Source organism: Biomphalaria glabrata, chromosome 8 (assembly GCF_947242115.1).
Source record: "Biomphalaria glabrata chromosome 8, xgBioGlab47.1, whole genome shotgun sequence".
Lineage (NCBI taxonomy): Eukaryota > Metazoa > Mollusca > Gastropoda > Planorbidae > Biomphalaria > Biomphalaria glabrata.
In genome coordinates this window covers 39690809-39711617 of record NC_074718.1, presented here as the reverse complement: position 1 = coordinate 39711617, position 20809 = coordinate 39690809, and the positions used below count along the sequence as shown (strand labels likewise).

Genomic DNA, 20809 nt, shown 5'->3' with positions numbered 1-20809 from the left:
GGATGACTTGTACAACCAGCACAAAGTAATGCACATTACAGACTTATTTCCCTTACTGTTACTCACTTTTCAGTATATAAACTCAACATATCAGTAATGGCTGATTTTGTTGTTGACATTCTTCTTCTGCTAGCCAGCTTTTTAGCTGCTGAACTTAGAACTCTTTTGCAGACTGTGCCAAGGAAAAATAGTGTGCTGTTTTCTTCAGTTGTTCAGCACTACCATACAGCGTGTTAGTTATGTTGGGCTGTAGTGTTGTTGAGTCTGTTTAAGGTGGATTAAGAAAGCTATCAAAGAGGATTTGATTTACGGTTTCCTAAGGGTGGGCTGCAGTGTGTACAATCGGTTGGTTTAAGGTGATAATTTAAAGGTGTGTGTCCTGTTCTTAGTTGTCATCGAGAAAATTATATTTTGATTTTAGTTTAAGTTTTATACAAAGGTCTGGCAGACAACTCGTTTATTTTAAACTGGATAAGTCATCAATTGTTATTGAGGGAAATGTCCCCATAGCCTGGGATACACCCAAAATATTAAAAACGAGGAGTAACAATTTCACAACAATAATTTAATCATTTAATACACGTACATTTCGATTTTTTTTTAAAAGTAAAGAGCATTGACAAAATAATAAAAGTCAAAAGGCACACAACCTTATTCCAAGGCAAGACAGGAATTACAAAAATACTCTAGCATGTAAAATAGATCAAAAAAGATAAAACTGTATATAAAAACCATGTCCCTAAATACATGTGTAGAGTGCTTGAAGTGATTGGTAAATGGTTAAAACAAAAAGGACATTTGGAATGTCTCATAGTATCACAAGTTATCAGTGATATGAAAAGGACCAAATAGTTATTGAACATGAACTGTAAACAAAAAATTTAGTGCTAAACAAAAGATGGAACAAGTGCTGACACAGGCAATATTTGACGAGAATGAGATGAAAATATTTGAGCAATGAGAAGTATGGTAACAAACAACTAGATCTAGCTCAGATAAACACAGATCAAACAATGCCCCATGTTGTACTAGCCAATATAAACTAAAATGGGGACTTTTTGATCAAGGACATATACATCAAAATGATAATTAGATATTTACACACAAAAAAAGTATACATAAATCCAAGATGTATGGTATATTGTATATAAGAAAAAAATGTTTAAACAACTCTGAAAAATTGAAATGACTTTTTATAGACATCTAGCAATGCAGTTTTAATATTTTAAATGTAACACAAACAAGATTATAATGTTCTGTGAATAACCTAAGTTAATTTAACCCCTCTGGTTAATTAAAAACTTAACATCTGTTAATTTATTAGTTTTCCAGAATAACTGAGTCAACAAACTGTAATGTACCTTGTACAGAAAGACCTCCGGTACGCGCTGATCATAAGTAAGAAAGGTGTTTCACTTGTTTCTAAACTGTTTAGTGATAGCGCTGTTACTGTCACTGCTGTTCATTGACTCTTGGATGTTATAAAATTAACAAAACACTTACAGCTGTCATTACATTCTAAGACTTCAAAGATGCTCACAAAAGATCAAAACAGTTCATAGAAACATGGTACAGTTTAAAGCTTATACAACTCACTGGTTTTAGTATTCAAGCTCAAAATCTCATGGGAATACTTCAATCAAAAATAAATCATGATTGAACTAATTATAAGGTATGGTCTTTGAATCCAAAAGGTAAGGATGAGTACAATATTGAACATGAAGCGTGGTGACAAATTTAGCTGTTTATAAAATCATTTTCTAAAAACTTTTTGACGTTGACAGATATACACAAAAAGGTGATTATTTATTAAATTAGATGATATAAATCACAGAAAGAATGGAATGCTAAATTTTTAAAAATATTAAAATTGTAATATTAAAAATGTATCTTTCTACAAAAAAAAGTTCATCAATGTAAACCATTTTTGAAAGCTTCGCAAATTAGGCATAAATATGAATAAAATATGGAATGTAAATTGTTGCTTCAAAGAAAATATTTTAAAATCAAAGGATGTGATTTTATATTTAGTAGAAAATACATGTAACTATGAACATTGATAGAGAAATATAGTAGATTTTAAAAAAATTATTACAACTGGGGCATAAAAAAAACAACAACCTGCAAAGTCAAACAGAAAATGTATAATACAAAAATATTACAAAATAAAGATCGTCTCATGTTTTTTTAAATATATATATTACTTTTTTATCAGATGAAAAAAAAAAAAGGGGGGGGGGGGGGCATAAATATTTAACATTGATTCTTTTTGCTTATAAATATATTTGTTCACACAAATGCTAGCAAATAAGATTCTGATTAAGACATTACAATATAGACAAAAAAAAAAGAAGGACATGTTGAGCACATAAAATGATACACTGTTTACAAAATTAGATGTACATATTGCAGGAGCTTAAGCTGGCAACAAAAAAAAAAATCCTCATTAGCCAAATATTTTAATTATATACAAAATGAGCATAGTTTACAAAAATGCAAAGCTAGAACTCCATTTCCTTTTCTTGCTGTAGTACAATTAAAAGTCGTTTCCCTTGGAGTCGAAGGGGAGAAGATGCAAAGGAAGTTCATTTTTGTGGCAACAGTTTGATAAAATGTCCAGGACCAAAATAAAGAGCTACATCCTTTACAGTTTTACAACATACATCGTGTACGTTTGAAAAGAACGGATTGTACTTGAGAACAAATCTGAAATTAAAACCCCAACTCTACAAGGATTTAATCTCAAACTTTCAGTTTGGAAGCCTGGTTCATTAACAAGGTCACATGCCCCAAAAAATTTACACTATATACATTTAAAAAAATCAACACTAATGGACAGAAACATAGTATTTAAATAGCAAGAGTTCAAATACTTTTTGTGTCCATTATTAGTGTTGAACGTTTTAATAAACATCTGCCCCATAGACCTCAAATTTTTAAAGAAAATGTTTATTAATCTTTCAGTATGGACAAAGAAAGACATGAGATTTCTATTAAAAAAACAACTGTTATTGTTTATTCTGTATAACTGAACTCTGTGCTAAGAATCAGTTGCCGTCATGAAATAAAACTAATTGGCTGGGAGTTGTTGGAACAGAAAACTTATATACAAATGTGATGAATCTACAACTATTTTTTTACACTATGTTTCCTAGTTAAACCTGAGATTGGAAACAGTACTAGGAGTCACTAGCATCTCTGTAAGGAGGTGGATCTTTCTTCTCTGTTGAGTGTAGCTCCAACTCTTCCATTTCAACAGCATCTCTATATTCTGTAAGCTCTCTGGAGATTTTGATGCGAGTATAGTTGGCTGCCAGTGTTATGAGAAAGTGAACCTGGGGGGGAAAACAAGACCATCATAAAATCATCTCATTTTAAAATTATTACATTCATAAAACTATTTGGAAAGTTGAATATAAAATGTATAATACTAAAAAAATAATATTTACCATTCCAACAACAACAAGTACAGTAGCGCCAAAAGCTACGCAGAAAAGAGGTCCTGCTTCTGTCACCTACAGAGACGATTGACAAGGTAAGCTTTATAAACAAATTCTTACTAAAAAACATAATCTATTGCACTAAGCAAAATGACTAAACCCCTTTTTTTTCTCTCTATGCCAGGGATTAATAAAGAAATGTCTACTCTTAGTCAATTTATTTTAAAAAAAAAAAAAAAATAATAAGCTGAACCAATAACTGAAAAATGACTAAATATCATAATTAACCCCACTATTGCACATGTATTGCACCAACTGAAAGACGTTACAGAACAGTTTGCAGATGTTGCTGATTTAAAGATATAAGCTACATGTGTGCTGAACATTAACTTAAAGGCTAGAAGTGTTTTCTTTCTTATTATGGAAAAGGGGGGGCAATGAATGACAATAAATTAACGCATCTGTCCATGATACAAACTTGCTGTGATGAACAGACCGAAGGATTGTATTAATAAGTTGATGAATTCATATGAAATGAAGAAAGAAACATCTCTCTGTATTTTCTTAAAACTTCTTTAATAATACTTCTTCAACTTTCACATAAAATTAACTTCTCAATTCAATAACAACTTGACTTGATACTTCATAAATAAAACTTAAATGATACATGAAACTTCTCTTAGTATAACTTCAACTTCAACTAATAAAACTTTAACTAATGGACCTGCTAATATCACAAAACTTATAAACATTACTAATCGAGGACTGAGCGAGGACCATCGCTCTACAAGAACTACTACTATGCCAGGACCCCGTCTAACTGACTTTCCCCTAATTGATACTTTCTTTGATCGTACGTTCCAGAATCATGGAACCTTCTCAGATAATTATTTTAGTAACTTTGACCTTCTAGAAGATGACGTGTGCTATTTTTTCCCTTAACCTCTTTCTTTGATTGGAGACCTAAAATTAACTTGTTTACGCTAGACACTTGCACTGGTTTGAACTTGCTTCTAGAAACTGGTCGAAATAGGTCACAGACTCGACTCGTGACACTTGCCACTTATACATTTGTAGAATTCTTTTTATTTAAATAGTTACTTAAACTGAAACAACAGTAGTAATCTGGTTCTAAAGACAGTTGTTAGTATATGGTAGTGGAACATCACCTGAACAGCATTTAAAGCAGACGATGTAATAGTAATTCATTAATGAGTAGCAGAGAAAACTGCTTCCAAATGTTTTTAATATTATTTTGATATTCTTAATGATTTTGTAAATTGTAACCATGTAAAATAACCTCTTTAGCCTGAGAAGTTAACGTCACATTGTAATACAACAACCGCCAAGGGTTAGTATCAAATGTATAAACAATAATGACTGGGACCATCCATGATCTCCTGGAAAGTAACATATGAGAAAGACTTACAAATGAGTGGGACAGCGCCAGACAATTCATCAAAGAATATCTGCCCATCAGGGCATTTGACAACTCACCTTCCAATACAGATATAGAAAAGAAGAGCCGCAATAGATAATTCTCACATTTTAAAAAATATAAAGAACACAAAACCAGAATTCTATTTTTATCTTTTAAGCTACTATCTATGTAGGTAATTTGATTTCCAACTTTTAAGTTTCTTACAAATTAAGCACTAAAAAAATTCACAATTTTATGATATACCTTATTGCACAGAGCCCTGAGATTAGCATAGTCACAAACACTGTCGGAATTTTGTTCTTCTCTGTATACACCTGATAAAAGGTGAGATAGCAAATGGCAGTGTGTTAAAAAATGATCAAATACCAAAATATACTATACATAGATATCAAACAGATTCTCATATTGTTTAACATATCATTTTCTTTATGTACAATGAAAAAAAGTGCTACCCTCTTTAAATGCAATATATATTTATCATCAATAAAAAAATAATTACATTTTTTTAAAAATGTCCAGCAAGCTAAAAACCAAATAATGCTGACATGCACAGTCATGAGATAGACCAAAAATTTTAACTCTAAATTTCCTTCAGAAACGAAGATTATTGCACAATATTTTCTATACTTGGGTTTTTTCACTTCAGATTTAAATACCTACCAAATCTGGTAAGGTTAAAACAGTAGGTCACAAGCTCTTCTGCTCTCTTGCCATATATTTCATTGGTGCAAATGGAATCCACTGAAGCATACACTGTGACAGATACCATTCCCACAGCCATAAGTGCCAGCCAACCAAGTGTAAGTACATAGGATATCAACATGAACTAAAATAAAAACAGGATGATGTTTAAAACAAGTCATTAAGTCAAAATACAATCTTGATTTATAAAGTAATATTTCAAAATTCAACAGAACAGTTTAACAAATCTTGCTTACATTTAGCCAATACTTTTTAAAAAATTAAAGCTAAATCACTAACTACCATAAGTGTCATTTTCTAAGTTAAAACAGAAGAAAAAAAGGAAAAATATATCTGTGATATATATAATGTTTTGGATCCAACAAGGCATAATCCCAGATGCTTTAAAATAAGAAAAAAAAAAGGAGTATACAAAATGATACAAAAATACTAATGTATTTTGTTTTTAAGTGCAGAAGGGGAAAAAAAAAAAGAATTAATTAAAAACAAAAAATGAAATGAGAGTTTTTAGAATATTTTTTTTTGGCTGACCCAGTAATTCAGATAACCATTACAAATATTTTAGTACTTGAACACTCACCAAGGCTGCTGTTATTCGGCCTCCCATGATACATTTTGGACCCGAGTAAATATTATTTCGAGTAGAGCCTGTGGCTAGAAACCCAAATATCAGTAAGATGATGGCAAACAGTCCCATGACAACACCAATAACAACAAAAAGGACTTGAAGCACCTCTAGCCTGCAAACATTCATCGAAGTAATTGAAATTAAATTTTATCTTTGAATTTAATTATAATGGTACTTAACTAATCATATATATTAATGCTTAAATAATCATATACTATGGAGTATAATTACAATTTCAAAATGACACTATTCATAAATATTGAACCGAGGAATGTTTTTGGAAGTGGTTTTATTTTAATGTATAAGAAGGCCAACCCATACTCCTCATATATGTGCAATTTTAAGTATTTTACCAATGAATGTTAATTAAAAAATTAGAGATAACATTTGCATATCAACCTGCCTATATATATAGATATATATAATATACATATTTGTTATATATTAATGTATTATTAAATTACCAGTTTAAGTTGAATCTGAACAAATTATTGAAGACTCCAACAATGATAAGCTGGAGTGCTTGAAATGAAGTTCCACAAAATACACATGTACCAATAATTACCATCAGGGCAGCCAGAAGAGAAGCAAAAGGCGTACGCCCCAGACATTGAAAAAAGTTACCTGCTAGAATAATAAAAAAGGTAAGTATTAATAATTCATTTTTTTCCAAGGTAATTTTTGTTTTACACCAGCTTTTAAAGGCAATCCATTTGTTGTCAGTAGCAATTATACATAAAACCACTGAACCATAATCTTCTAATACAAAAACAAAACCTTATAAGACACAAAGACAAAGGCCCATTCCTTGTTCCATATGCTAGGACAAATTTGTACAAATGCTCCTTCTTCCCTAGAGCTTTTAGAGCATGGAATGGGTTGCCTGAGCCAGCCAGGAAAACCAATGATTTGGCAGAATAGGGTTGTTCCGGATTTCTTCCAAGTCACAAGTTACATCCTGCGCCGTGCTTAGTTTCAGTTAGTTGATAGTGAGAATCTAAAGCGTTTAAAGTCAATATTTAGTGGTTTTAATAAATTCATTAGCGCCAAGCTATAATTTGTTAATAACAGGAGAATCTAGAGATCCATTTTTTAATAGTTTCAACTAAAACTGATAATAAAACCTTTGATAGAAGGTACCGAAGCGTTGGCCTAGTAGATATAGTTTGCCATATAAGATCCAGATTTCTTGATCTACATGGACTAGAGTTACAGTAAAGTTCTTAGCATCCTGATAACCAACCCTAGAAAAAAAAATGAACACTTTCATTCACCACCTCCCTCTCTGTCACAAAGTAAACAAGCTTGAACTTGAGTAGAAAACTAAAAGTTGAACAGCAGATCAGTGTGTATTAAATTGGTCAGATAGCTCTAGGCCTAGTCTAGTGTGTAGTCCACTAGTTGCTATAAAAGATAAAAAGACTGCCATGTATTTTTCCTAAGTGCGTAATAGGCTTGAGTTGTCTAGCAAACAAATAACACATCTGATAGTCAAGGATAAATCTAGATCTACTCTTACACAGGCCAAATGTGTCTTACCACACCCTTTCATTGTTAGTTACAAAGTAAAATGGATATAGAATTTAATCTATTTCATCTACGTAACTCATCGGATTTCTTAAAAATGCAAGGACTTTAAGAATGTAATAATACATCATGTATCCAACACACATTTTAATATTTCTTAATGTCATCGATGTGCATAATGTATCAGGAACTACTGGTACATATATGAAAAACAAAATTTAAAAAAATAGTTAAAGTTTATGAAATAACTGAACAACAATGATTCAACTAATATACATATTAATTAATATCCCAAATAAATAGTTTACACCAAGCCTTTTTTTTTTTTTGTTGCAAGAACATTTGTAAATTGTAAAAACATCTTCCATATGTGAATTTATTCGCAATGTGCTGATGCTGGTCATCATGGGCTATAAACAGTTCTTGGCCCTTTATTAAAACATTCACATAGTCATTTATTTGAACATTCACGAACTTCGTTGATGTACTCTGTATAATATAGATCTAGTATAGTAGTAGATCTAGATCTATGGTTGATTCTTATATCTAACACCAACTTTCGGGAACTAGGTCAAATTTTTATTTTATTTTTTTATTTGGTGAAGGTTTAACTTACAAAAAAACTGAAAGCAGATTCTTATTCTTCAACTAATGGACAATAAAAAATAGCTGTGTTCCTTTGTATTACCACCCATAGTCAAGATTTTATTTTAAAATAAATTTGGTCCTGTCATGCTCCTAACTGAACGCAGTTTTTGTGCTTTCCCCTTCATTGGACACTGAGCACCGTCAATGAACACCACTATATAGATGTAATTGATAATAAATTATATCTGTGTTAATTAAAAATTATTTAGATTGTATTAAAAGAAGTAGATTCACTTCTGCAAAATGTATTTATAGTCTATTGCCTCATATACTCTCTCTCTCTCTATATATATATATATATATTATTTATAGTTTATATTATAAATTTATTTATATAGGCCTACCTATATAATCTATTTGTAGAAACAGACAATCTATATAGATTAAATAAATAGATCTATAAATTAATTATTTTAGATTATAATTTAATAAACATGATATTTTCAACTAGGCTACATGTATTCTCTCTCTCTTTTAATTCCCATCCATGGACCCTCTTCTTGTTTTCTTAATTTACCAATAATTAGAAACAGACAGAGATAAATCTATATAGATTACATAAATAGATCTATAAATTAATTATTTTAAATTATAATTTAATAAACATGATATTTTCAACTAGGCTACATGTATTCTCTCTCTCTTTTAATTCCCATCCATGGACCCTCTTCTTGTTTTCATAATTTGCCAATAATTTAGATGTGTTCATTTTGTTACCCCTTAACACCCCCTCCCTCCCATAGATGCTTACAATTCTTTTCATGACTCTCTCCCCCTTCCCTCCACTCCACTGCCTGTTTGATAGGTTGTGACACTACACGCTTTTTGTATACCTCTCCTCACCGCCAGCTCACCTGGCGTGATCATCTGCAGTGGGCAAGGTCTCTGGCATTAAATTAGCAGCCCACACTTTTTTGTTTCATTCTGTCACAGTCTCAGTTGGCACTGCCTGATTTAATTATATATTCTAGACATCTCGATCTAGGTCATGTTTATTCATTAAAAAAAATCATAGATTTATTAATCCCAATAATATTTCTTATTACGATTTTGCCGTGTCCAATGAAGGAGAATAAGTTAAATTCATTATTATTCATTGGGACAGCTCCTTTTTAAATTTTATTTAACAGCTAACAGTATAAATATGATTGGAATGTCTTTCTCAAGATGTTTGGAAGCTTATTTTGATATGCCCATCAGCCTACGATCAAACAGGCTCATAATAGCTTTACATACATGGTTAACGAGAATCTAAAAAACTGCCATCTGCTTTGGCTTTGGAAAAGTGGAAAAAAAATACTGGAACTTATCTAAAATTGGACATGCACAGTCTCGAAACATCGATTTTTTGCTCTAAACATAAAACTGAATTATGAACAAAAAAAGCGACGAGTTCAATGAAGGAGAATTTGATGGGGTGTCCCAAATATAAGAGACTCCTCTAGATTAGGCAGGTGAAATTCCGGAACTTCCAGTGTAGAAAAAATGGCGTAAAATCTTGAGACAAGAGTTTTCCTTACTGCTACATAGGTCTTTGCTTGAAATCGATTATGCTTAGTATATGTAAAGATATCATTGCTAAAAAGAGTGAATTTGATTACTTTTGATGATGGAGAACATTTTTGTCTTTGACAATTTAAAAAAAAAAAAAAATTATTTAAATATTTTGCATTGAAAGTATATACATTTTTATTTTTGCTGATACTCATCACTGATAAGTCGTACCATGTTGATTTTTTTCCTGCCAACAGTACATGTGTCTGGCTATATTCCTACCAATTTTCAGATTGATCTATCAACAACATCATACAAACTTAAAAAAAAAACAACAACATTGACCTCAATGGACTTTTCAGGTTTTATTTTTTTTTTTACAGAAGATATTGTTTGTCACCAACAAGTGAAATTATAATCTTGTAGCAGATATTAGTAGCTACAGATCTATATACTTTTAAAAGAGTTTTTTTACCTTGCAATTTTTTTAAAAACGCATTTGAAAAACAATTGTTTCAGGCGATTTTGATCCCAATTTTAAAATATTGTTATTTTCTGCAATCACAACTCTGCCATTTTGTCCCCCCCTCTCTGACATTTCTAGTAGATCTAGACCTGATAATTTGTTTATTTCATCAATATTTACATTTCAAACAAGTAAAGTTCATAAATATAAATGAAATCAGATTTGTGATCTAGAAATTTACTACGAATAGTAGATCTACTATTAAATTTCTTATTTAATAAGTAGATCTATCGTCTACAAAACTCAATCCCAACATTTTAACTTTTTGAGGGGGGGGGGGGGGGTCTCGCCGGCTTAGCGAGCGAAACACTCTCACCTTACTTGTTCCATGTCAACCAATGTTAAGCCAAAATGACACAAAAAAATCATAACTTTCTAACTATTAAACATACAGTCATAATTTAAACACCATTGGAAAGTTCTTTCACTTTCAAAGTATTTTAATGATGTTCTAACGAAAAATTGTTTTTTCAAAGCCACAAAGATATTTTCTTTTTTTCGCCTCCCTATCTAGATCTATCTGATATCTAGATTATTCTAGATCTAGTCTAGATCTGGTGTAGATTATTATATTTTAAAAAAGTAAAATCTTTTAAAAATAGTCTCAGTCTTTTAATGAGTCTTATACTTATATTATACTACTTATAGTTTATAGTTATATTATAGTACTTTATCTTATCTTATATAATACAGACGTTACTTCAAAAAAGAAGATGATTACGTCCTATGCGTCATGCATATTAGCCAATGACTTAAATTCTGCCAAGTCACTGGTTTTCCTGGCTGGCTCAGGCAACCCATTCCATGCTCCAATAGCACTAGGGAAGAAGGAGTATTTGTACAAATTTGTCCTAGCATATGGGACGAGGAATGTGCCTTTATTTTTGTGTCTTTCAGAGTATTTTATTAAATTTTGCTTTTGTATTTGAAGATTATGGTTCAGTGTTTTATGTATAATTGCTACTTTACTTTTGAGTCTTCTGTCCTGAAGCCGCTGAAGGCGAAGGCTTTCTAAATTTAGTGATTTTACTAATGGTGTTACTCTAGCTAGTCAAAAGTGAATATTCCTTTGTTATGAATCTCACTTCTCACTTATCATTGTCATTTCATTATGTCTTATACTTAAAATAAATATAGTTAAAAAAAACTTATAAAGACTTATTAATATTATTTATACTTTATTTACTAATTTTTTAAATACTAATGAAGTTCTTATACACTATAGTGACTATAGTCTATAGACACTATACTATAGCCTACTATACCCTATAGACCAGTGGTCTTCAACCTTTTTTGGCCTACCGCCCCCTTTTCGAATTTTTTCTTTACAAAAATTCGCCAGCGCCCCCCTCTAAAAAAAGTTATAAAGAAGCGTGAGAAGGCAAATTTGAACAAAATATCATCTATCTATTAATTTTTATGCTGTCAATAACACTTATCCCGCTTGGGAGACGACCGCATGCCAAAGGCGATTGTTCTGAACTCCTTGGCCTATGACTGACGAGCTTTGAGGAGGACTGAGTTACAGAGGTGCCCCCCTTCAGGTGCCATTTCGCTCTCACTGGCATAGAGGAAAGTACCTGGCAGCATTCTCTGGCAGTAGATAGCCTCTGAGAGTAACAGTTCGAGAGCTCTTACAAAAACTGCGGGACAAACATTTGATACTCAAAGAAAAGCCAGCATACAACGGCTTTGTCTGCTAAAATTCGGGAAAATGTGTAGGTCGAAGTTGGGTTTGCTTAGTTATGTGAAACACTGGACTCAGCCATAATCCTCGGAATTAAAGGCAAAAACAGGCAATATTATCATTATGCAAAAATTATGTCAAATAATTTGCAGTGATTACACACAAAAATTAATTGTAAAGACTTTCTTTCAAATCCTAAGAATAGTCTCCGTTAAAATTTTGGAATATTAGGGCCTACTGTTTTTAGGTTTAATTGTAAATTTAGTTAAATTACTTTTTAATATAAATATTATTATTGCTGAATTCACTACAAAATGAAATTAAGTTATTGGTAACCTTGTGCCTCCTGCAGTCTGACAATATTAGAAATTTCAAGCTTTAAGTTACCCAAAGCAAGGCGAAGGTCTCCTCTAGTGGGTACATCCAGTCTCTTTCTTTGCTTATTCATTAACTTTGTTACGCACTAAATCTAGGTTACCCATGTATGTTGAAAAGCTAAAACACAATTCCAATTTCGACCACAGTTTTGGAATTTTACTGAAACATTTAAATGCAGCCACATCTCTGTTGTGCCTCCAGGGGCGTAGCTAGGAATTTCCATCGTTTGGGGTCCAGGGGGCTTGACATCTTTGGGGGCCACTGCATTTTGCGTGATATTTAATTAAATTAATTAAAAAAGCACTAATTTGGCCCCCCTTAAATGGGGGCCCGGGGGATATTCAATTTCCCCCCTCCCCCACCCTAGCTACGCCACTGAGTGCCTCCTATGTTTACCTTTTTTTTTCTGAAGACATAGTTTTGTAAATCTATTTTTTCATGCAACTCAATTTGAATGTCAGTAACAGATGTATAATAATTGTCATTTATTATCATCTGAAAATTCCATCAAAGTAGAACTTACTTTTTTTCTAGTGGCAATTCACTAAATCTCAAGGAAATATTACAAGACATCCAAAAAAAAAAAAATAAATAAATAAATTCCGCAATAAAAAAATTGTTCAGGAAAATGAAGTTTAGAAGATTACTATTCGTTTTAAATTAGGTCTTACATATAATGCATACTAATTAGCTTTTTCTCTTTAAAAAAACTGGTTGCATAACTGATTTTAAAAATTAGATTTTTCGCTTTCAGAGAAAAAAAAAGTAGCCGTTGCATCAGAACTTTGAATGGTCTAAAATATATTGTGATGTCGGATTTTCAATATCTTTTCTAGTTTACGAGATCTAAACGGGACGGACGGACAGACATTTCGCACAAAACTAATAGCGTCTTTTCCCATTTCGGGGTCGCTAAAAATGGGATTCCCGAACTCCTTTTCTAACGCTGTTTTGAAGCAAGTTAACTATAATTTGTCTATATTTAGTTTCCCAGCTTTAATGTTTAAGAATTTTTAAATTTGTTCTGTTTCAGAGCACTTTTAGTTTCTTCTTACCGCCCCATTTTGTGCCCAGCGCCCCCTTACCGCCCCTTTGGCTCTCAGCGCCCCCCAAAATCTCGAAAACGCCCCCTAGGGGGCGATATCGCCCCCGTTGAAGACCACTGCTATAGACTATACTCAGTATACTGTCTATAATAGTCTATTAGTCTATACACCATACACTGTCATTAGTGTCATACAGTTTAATACAGTCAGAGATCTAATTTTTTTAAATCTAGATCTAGACTCGTTTAATCATAATAAATTTGGTATCATTGGAAAGCTGAATGAATTTTCTAAGTGTATGGTTTAAAACTAAAGATGTACGGAAACGTTTTTTTTATTTTCCTTGTTATTTGAAAATTTCAAATTTTTCTGATTAAAATATTTAGGACATAGTAATAGAAAAAAAAAAAAAATTTCCCACTGGCCGCTAGAGGAACCTCTTATCTTTAGAATAAACTCAAGAAAATGTCATAAAAACACTCAGTTATAAAGCAATGTCTTTTCTTAGGACATGCTTAAAGACCAACTGAAGAGGTTTTTTTCGAAATTGAGATAGCGATTGATTCAGACAGTAGATAGCATCAAAGTTAGTTCCTAAAATTTTGAGATTTTAGAAAAGCGTATTTATATTAGAAAAAGTAATTTGAAAGTGGAAAAAATAACGAGATTTGAAAATCAGCTTCAATGGCCGAAACCGGAAGTGACGTCTTGTAATGGACTGAGAAAATGTAAATAAAAATAGACATGGCTGGATACGTTATTGATAGCGATTCAGATGATATACTTATCTAAATCTAGCTGTCAAACAATTTTAAATGATACTTATCATGGAATGCACCAAAATGCCCTGAAGATAGTCTTCTACTTTTTCTAAATATATTATAGAGCAGACTATTTAATTAATATAATTATTATAGTTATAGATAGATTAATAGATAGGACTTAGACTTAGGCTTAGACTTGACTTAGACTAGGGGGTAGACAGTCACTTATGACTAGATCTAGATAGTAGTAGATTCTAGATCTACTATAAATTATAATAATAAACTATACTAGTATACTAAAAGTATAAGTCTATTATAATTTTTATTATAACAAAACTAAATGGATAGATCTATCTATTTCTAGATCTAATTCTAGCTAGGCCTTCTAACACTTTTACTAGTCACTCACTAGATCTAGTTTATATAATAATAATACTTGACTTTGACTTGTAGTAATACTAATAGAGTTTAATACTTATACTAGAGACACTAGAGTAATAGTTTATAAACTAGTAGATTTAAGTAGATCTAGAGTAATCTAGACTAGCCTCTATCTATGTTAAGTCTAAGCCCAGTCGCCAACATTTTTTAATGCTTGAATTTGTATATCTCTGTAATAGTACTAGTAACTAGATCTAATTGTAAGAGTAGTAAGACCTAATGAGTAGTGTCCTAGCATAAAGATTATTCATAGATATACATAAATATTATATTATATTAGTCAAGGACTAAACCTAAAGCCTAAGCTAAATCTATAGAATATATGTATAAAAAAGATCTAATTCTAATATAGCCCTCTACTAGCCCTTACTATACTTATTAATAAGGCTAGACTTTAGATCTAAAAAATAATAAGTCATCATTTATATTGGTAATATTAAATATGTGACATGTCTTTAAGTCTTAAACTTAAACAGGGTCGGTCCTAACGATTGCGGGGCCTTATGTGAAACTGATTGCGCAGGGCCTAGTCTGGGTGGGAATAAGGAAAATAAATGGAAATTAAGCTTTTGTATTTTAAAAAAATTCGACTTTGAATTTTATTCAATCTTTACTAAGTACAAGATTACGATCAAATTAACTTTACTTTACGAACTTTGCAACCTATGGCATATTAATAAGCCAGTCACTTTTAAAGTAAATTAAGTACGGAAACTTCCGATTAAAGTGAAAATTTGCCTGATTATTACATTTTATTACATAAAAGCTGACAATGCCTTTTATCGCGCGTAGTATTAGCGTTTTCCGGAATGAATGACACCCACAAATGACAATTTTGTCTATTTTTCAGGAGATTTTTATGAGCTTTCATGAGATTTCCAGGTTTTATATATACCGGTGTATATATATATATATATATATATATATATATATATATATATATATATATATATATATATTGCAATTTAACAATTACACCTAGAATTAGAATTATGAAAGTGCAGGGTCCACTGCGACCGCATAGGTTGCAGTGGCTTAAGACCGGCCCTGGTCTGAAATATATTGCCTAGACCTAGAGTAGAGTAATTTATTATTATTAAGAACAATAAGAGTTAGATGTTTATGTTAGATCAGATAATCAGTATAACATATAAGATATATATATATATATATAACCACTAGTTCTATATATATGTATACATAATTAAGTATAAATGTTAATAAATAAATGTTTAAAAATCTATTTTACAGAAAACATGTGTCATACAGACAAGTTTACTAGATGGATCTTTCATCATTTTGGAAATACAAGAAGAGTTAATATTCCCTGTTTCTATTGTGAAACAAATCACAGAAAAATTTTACAATTTTATTTTATATAATAAATACCAATAAATGTAAATATACAAAATCACATTTTAATAGAGTTCTTCATTATACACACAGCATTATTTTAGTTATGTTCCTTTTCACTTGCTAGGTTTAGACAAAGTTTCGAATCAGGATTTAATATTATTATGTCATAGCCCAAAACTCCAGCAGGATGTTAGTTAATGGCAGTGGTCAATGTTTGAACCTGAGACCACAGAGAAGACAGTTCGGAGCGCAAACCACACAACTTTCTGCGTTTCGAAACGCATTGAAATTTTGATCATTTCTATGTTATTGCAGATTTGAATGTCCATTGTAATGATGACTTGATCTGTAAAGGGGTTACATTTTTAAAAAATAAGAGTTGGATCTCATTCTTCGAATGATGCTATTTATTAGAAATTGCAAGGTGGAATAGATATTAGAGGCCAAAAGAAAATCCACTGCCGAGGGAAGACGTAGACGTCGTAAAGAACATTTAAATTGACCACCAGCTAGGGCTGCGTAGCCATGGAAAATACTGCATTCCTCAATAATCTTTCGACTCAACTGCCAGCCTTATTTATTTAACACTTTAAATTATGAATAGCTCTGCATTTTTTAATAACAATAATATATATATATATATTCAGTAATTAACTGGCAATAATTGGGTTACTAAAATTTAATAAAATGAGTTGCATAACTACAACAACAGTAGCCTATATGCATTACTGAATATTATATTGATACTACAATTTATTTTTCACTTCCCAGAGAAAAGAAAAAAACAACTCCTTTTCAATCTCTTCTATTTATAGTCTAAACACAATTTAAAACTTTGTTACAGTTACAGATTAACTTGCTAACTTAACTATCTAATGATTCTATTCAAGAGATATATGAAAATTCCATTGTTACATATAGATTTATAGAACTATTTAAGTAAGAGTGTAACAAAATCCATATTTCGTATATTAATAATAATATAGAATTGGTAGATCTAGGTCTAATTTTTGCCTTATAGATTAGTTTTTAGAAATTTAGATCTAGTAGATCTAAATCAGAATACCTTTAACTTTTAAGTCTAGGTTAAGGTTAAAGCTATTTGCTAGTGTTGTACGAGGTTGTGACTATATTCAAACTAAATATAATCGTGTACTACAATAACTACATTGAATGAGCTCAACATTGTAATTAATGTTTTTTTTTTCTTTCCATATTTGGCCTATTTAGGGACGACTATAGGTTAATAATCACTATTAAGTGTATAGAGAGTATATAATTTTAAACTTTGTTTTTCTAGATCTAGGCCCAGCACCTCGATCGGATCAGTCTAGATGGATCTATATAGATAGGTCTAATCTCTAAATATCCAATACTACTATTACTAGATCTAGACTTCATCTAATTAAATTTAGGTCTACTTCATACATCATTAATGATCTGAGAAAAGAAGATCTAGCTCTTGATCAAAAGCAGTAGATGTAGAACTAGAATAAGCCTGAAGCAGTAACATAAGCCATAAATTGCGTAACTTGACTAAAACGAAACATGTGAACTGAGGCGCGCGGTACTGAGTGGGCTGAAACGCTGTCCGCTTGACTAGATCAAGAATAAGCCGACAAACAGTAGATCTAACATGCAAAGCCATAAATTGCGTGATTTGACCTAATTTCCCCAACTCTAACATCCACATTTTATAAATTGGTGTGTTTTAGTCGCCTTTGTTTTCAGAAACTAGCATTCCTGTAAAAAGGAATAGGGAAATACGCTCTTAAGCCATACACTGAAAAATTTGACCTAATTTCCCTTAAACTACGTCATCGACCTTGGTTGTCTGGGAAATACTGATCTCGAATGGCTTCGAGATTGTGAAATTTAATAGTCCCTAAAATGCTCATTAAATTGCTTATATCTAAATAATTACAAAGAATATATGTCTAATATTTCGTATATATGTTTCTTTAAGCATTATGAAACTAAAAAAAAGTATTACACCGGTTTCCGCGTCTGACCCCAAAACCTCTTCAGTTGGTCTTTAATTTCAGTGAGTTTTGTAAAACCTGAACAGGAAATTGTTTTGATGTCAAATGTGTTTTTAGATCCAATATGGCCGCCTGTGAGAGTACCTAATCTAGATTCTACTAGATCTAGAATACTAGAAATCTAGACTTAGAAGATGTGAAAAAAATATTTAATACATAATTATTATATTTACTCACCCATTTGTTTTTCTAGATCTAGAGCGAAAAATTACAAAATAAATATTAGATCTAGTCTAGATCTAGAAATCTAGATCTACTAACACTACTAACAGTAACTAACTAGACTAGACTAGAAAATTTTGAACTTCCGTATTTTTTCAGCCATGATGGTTAAGTATCGACTACTTAAATTTTTAAATCGTTAAATCGATACGATACCACCAATTTTTATTGGGGGGAGGGGGGTATGAAAAATCCAATACTTTTTTTGTCTAAACTGTTTCTTTAACAAATGAAAAGGAACGTTTTCAAAAGGAATGCTATTTAGTATTAAAATTTTAAAAAATATCATAAGGGTCTACTTTGAGTTGCATGACTAAATGCATGACGCGTAGGACGTAATCATCTTCTTTTTTGAAGTAACGTCTGTATTATATAAGATAAGAAGATGTCTATATATAGGCCTACATGATATAGATCTACATTCGATCTATGTCTATATCCCATACAATATATTATACAATGTTTTTTTTTTTGTAAAAAAAAAAAAAAAATAGGTTCCGGTACTCTGTGATTAGGTGACGGTACTCAGTGATGGATTGCCTAACTTTTAACTACTAATATATTAATAATAAACGTTAAAATACAAGAAAAGTAATATTTTTTTTCCCACATTGAAAAAAGGTTTCCGTAAGCCGTACCAGGACGTACCGTCACAATATATATATAGATAGATAGATAGATATATATATATATAGATAGATAGATAGATAGAGATCTATTAATTCTATTTGCTTGGGAGAATGTAATCAAATGAATATGAACACACCCATTTTATGAGTTTAAAAAAAAAAAGGGGGGGGGGATATTCAAGGTTTAATTACAACGAGAGTCTATAGATTTTTCTATATAAACAAAAGGTATTAGATCAAGATTTATCAGAATGCTGATATTAATACTAGATCTAGACATCTGGATTTTACAAGTGATTTACAAGCATATTTACTATGATTCATGTATTCTTAGATCTATATTATAAATAAATTTAAATCTAGATCTAGTCTTTTTAGAAAATTTCAAAATTGATAACAAATCCTTCAAACTGGCAAATCAAGTGGAGATCACTAGAGTTTACTCTTTTTATTTGTAAAATCAGCTGAAGAAGAATAAAAATGAAAAAAAAATGGCTTCTCATTCTCAGTGACAGTGGATTATTAGATTCTGAATCTTTCAATCTCGTTTGATGCTTGAGGTGAATTTTTTGTACTTAAAAAAAAGCTATTTTAAAATGTAATTTAATGAAATGAATGATAAATAATAATGACAATGAATCAGAATGACAGTCAGAAATGAAATGCAAATGAGAAACTCAAACTGAGTGTTACTGAGTCTGAGACTTGAGACTCAGACTGAGAAAGAATCATTTCAATCAATTCAAATCATAGTCATACTAGTCATAGTCATACACATTGAATATGAATAACTTCAATAACACATAGTGTGACATAGATTTAAGATTGTAGATCTAGATCATTTAGATCTCTACACTACAGACTCTAGTAATCATTATCATACGATTGAAAACAATATATTTTTATTATATTCATTATAAATGATTATTACTTAATAATTTTATTAACTTATAAGATAATAAGTTAATAGTATAAAATATAAAAGTTATAAGTATAAAATAATACTTTAGGACTTTACACTACTTTACAGTAACAGTTACATTTGATTTAACCTATAATAATGCCTATAGAAGTATAGATAGATCTAGATCTAAAAATCTAGATAGTTTTATAGTTTTAAGTTTAGTCTTAGTAGGTTGAACTCAACTTTAAGTTTAGTCTTACTCTTAGTAAAAATACCTAAATTTATATAGTCTATTATAGATCTATTATAATATATATATAGACTCTAGTCTATAGAATAGATATAGATAAAAAATAATAATAATAGAAATATAGACTAGATAGTAGTATAAGTATTAAAATAGATTTGTACTTTTGTTATATCTAGACCCTAGTTACCTAGTAGTAAGTAGATATATCTGATTCAGTCTGATCTAGAATCTAGATCTAGTTAATTCTAGTTTCCCCATTTTGTTACACATAAAGTATGATTTATGATAAAACTTGTCTTGGAGTACTAGACTCCACTTACACTTACTCTTAGACTATTGACTGTATCTACATATTCTAGTAATCTAGACTTAGTCTACCACTGTGGCACTGGCAGTATTATTACTTATTGTGTAGTCTTGATCTTGAATAATCTTGATCTATATATTAGCATTACCACTTCACTAGTCTGATTAGTGTTAAGACCTCTGCGCGGTGTTGATTCTTGACAATCTGCCTAGTGTAGATCTGACTGTAGGTAACGCTGAATTCAACACTTCAGTAACACCGGCGAAAGGCCGAAACAATCAAATATGTAGTCGACGCTGATATGTTGTTCTAACAATATGTTTAATACTCAAAAGGGAATCGTCCGATGTCAATAATGTCGTACTCAAGTCTACTAC

At 31.0% G+C, this 20809-nt stretch overlaps 2 protein-coding genes across 4 annotated transcripts in view; one reads left to right on the top strand and one right to left on the bottom strand.

Annotated features, from left to right (window-relative positions):
• Positions 1-544: 544 nt before the first annotated feature.
• Positions 545-19310, bottom strand: LOC106076011 (proteolipid protein DM beta-like). 3 transcript variants are annotated; one of them, XM_056037649.1, is made up of 7 exons: positions 19286-19310; positions 6676-6838; positions 6164-6323; positions 5542-5707; positions 5125-5195; positions 3450-3515; positions 545-3335 (listed from the first exon to the last, which is right to left on the bottom strand). In XM_056037649.1, the coding sequence occupies exons 1-7, from the start codon at positions 19293-19295 to the stop codon at positions 3180-3182; spliced, it is 792 nt and encodes a 263-aa protein (XP_055893624.1). In that variant the 5' UTR covers positions 19296-19310; the 3' UTR covers positions 545-3179. The 3 variants fall into 3 exon arrangements, with proteins under 3 accessions (XP_055893624.1, XP_055893625.1, XP_055893626.1); XM_056037650.1 differs by lacking the exon at positions 19286-19310 and adding an exon at positions 18298-18470; XM_056037651.1 differs by lacking the exon at positions 19286-19310 and adding an exon at positions 18298-18470 and having other exon boundaries at positions 6676-6835.
• A 108-nt stretch (positions 19311-19418) lies between these two features.
• Positions 19419-20809, top strand: part of LOC106076080 (kinase D-interacting substrate of 220 kDa B-like) — a 50085-nt gene continuing 48694 nt past the window's right edge. Inside the window, exon 1 of the mRNA XM_056037648.1 lies at positions 19419-19531. The gene's annotated coding sequence lies outside the window, so the exon portion shown is untranslated. The remainder of the gene's footprint in view (positions 19532-20809) is intronic.

Excerpts from the sequence above, each read along its gene's own strand:
- LOC106076011 (XM_056037649.1), bottom strand. Across the intron at positions 6,324-6,675 it reads TTCAGATTCAACTTAAACTG|GCTAGAGGTGCTTCAAGTCC; the intron begins GTAATTTAATAA and ends GAATGTTTGCAG. Across the intron at positions 5,708-6,163 it reads GCCGAATAACAGCAGCCTTG|TTCATGTTGATATCCTATGT; the intron begins GTGAGTGTTCAA and ends TTTTTATTTTAG.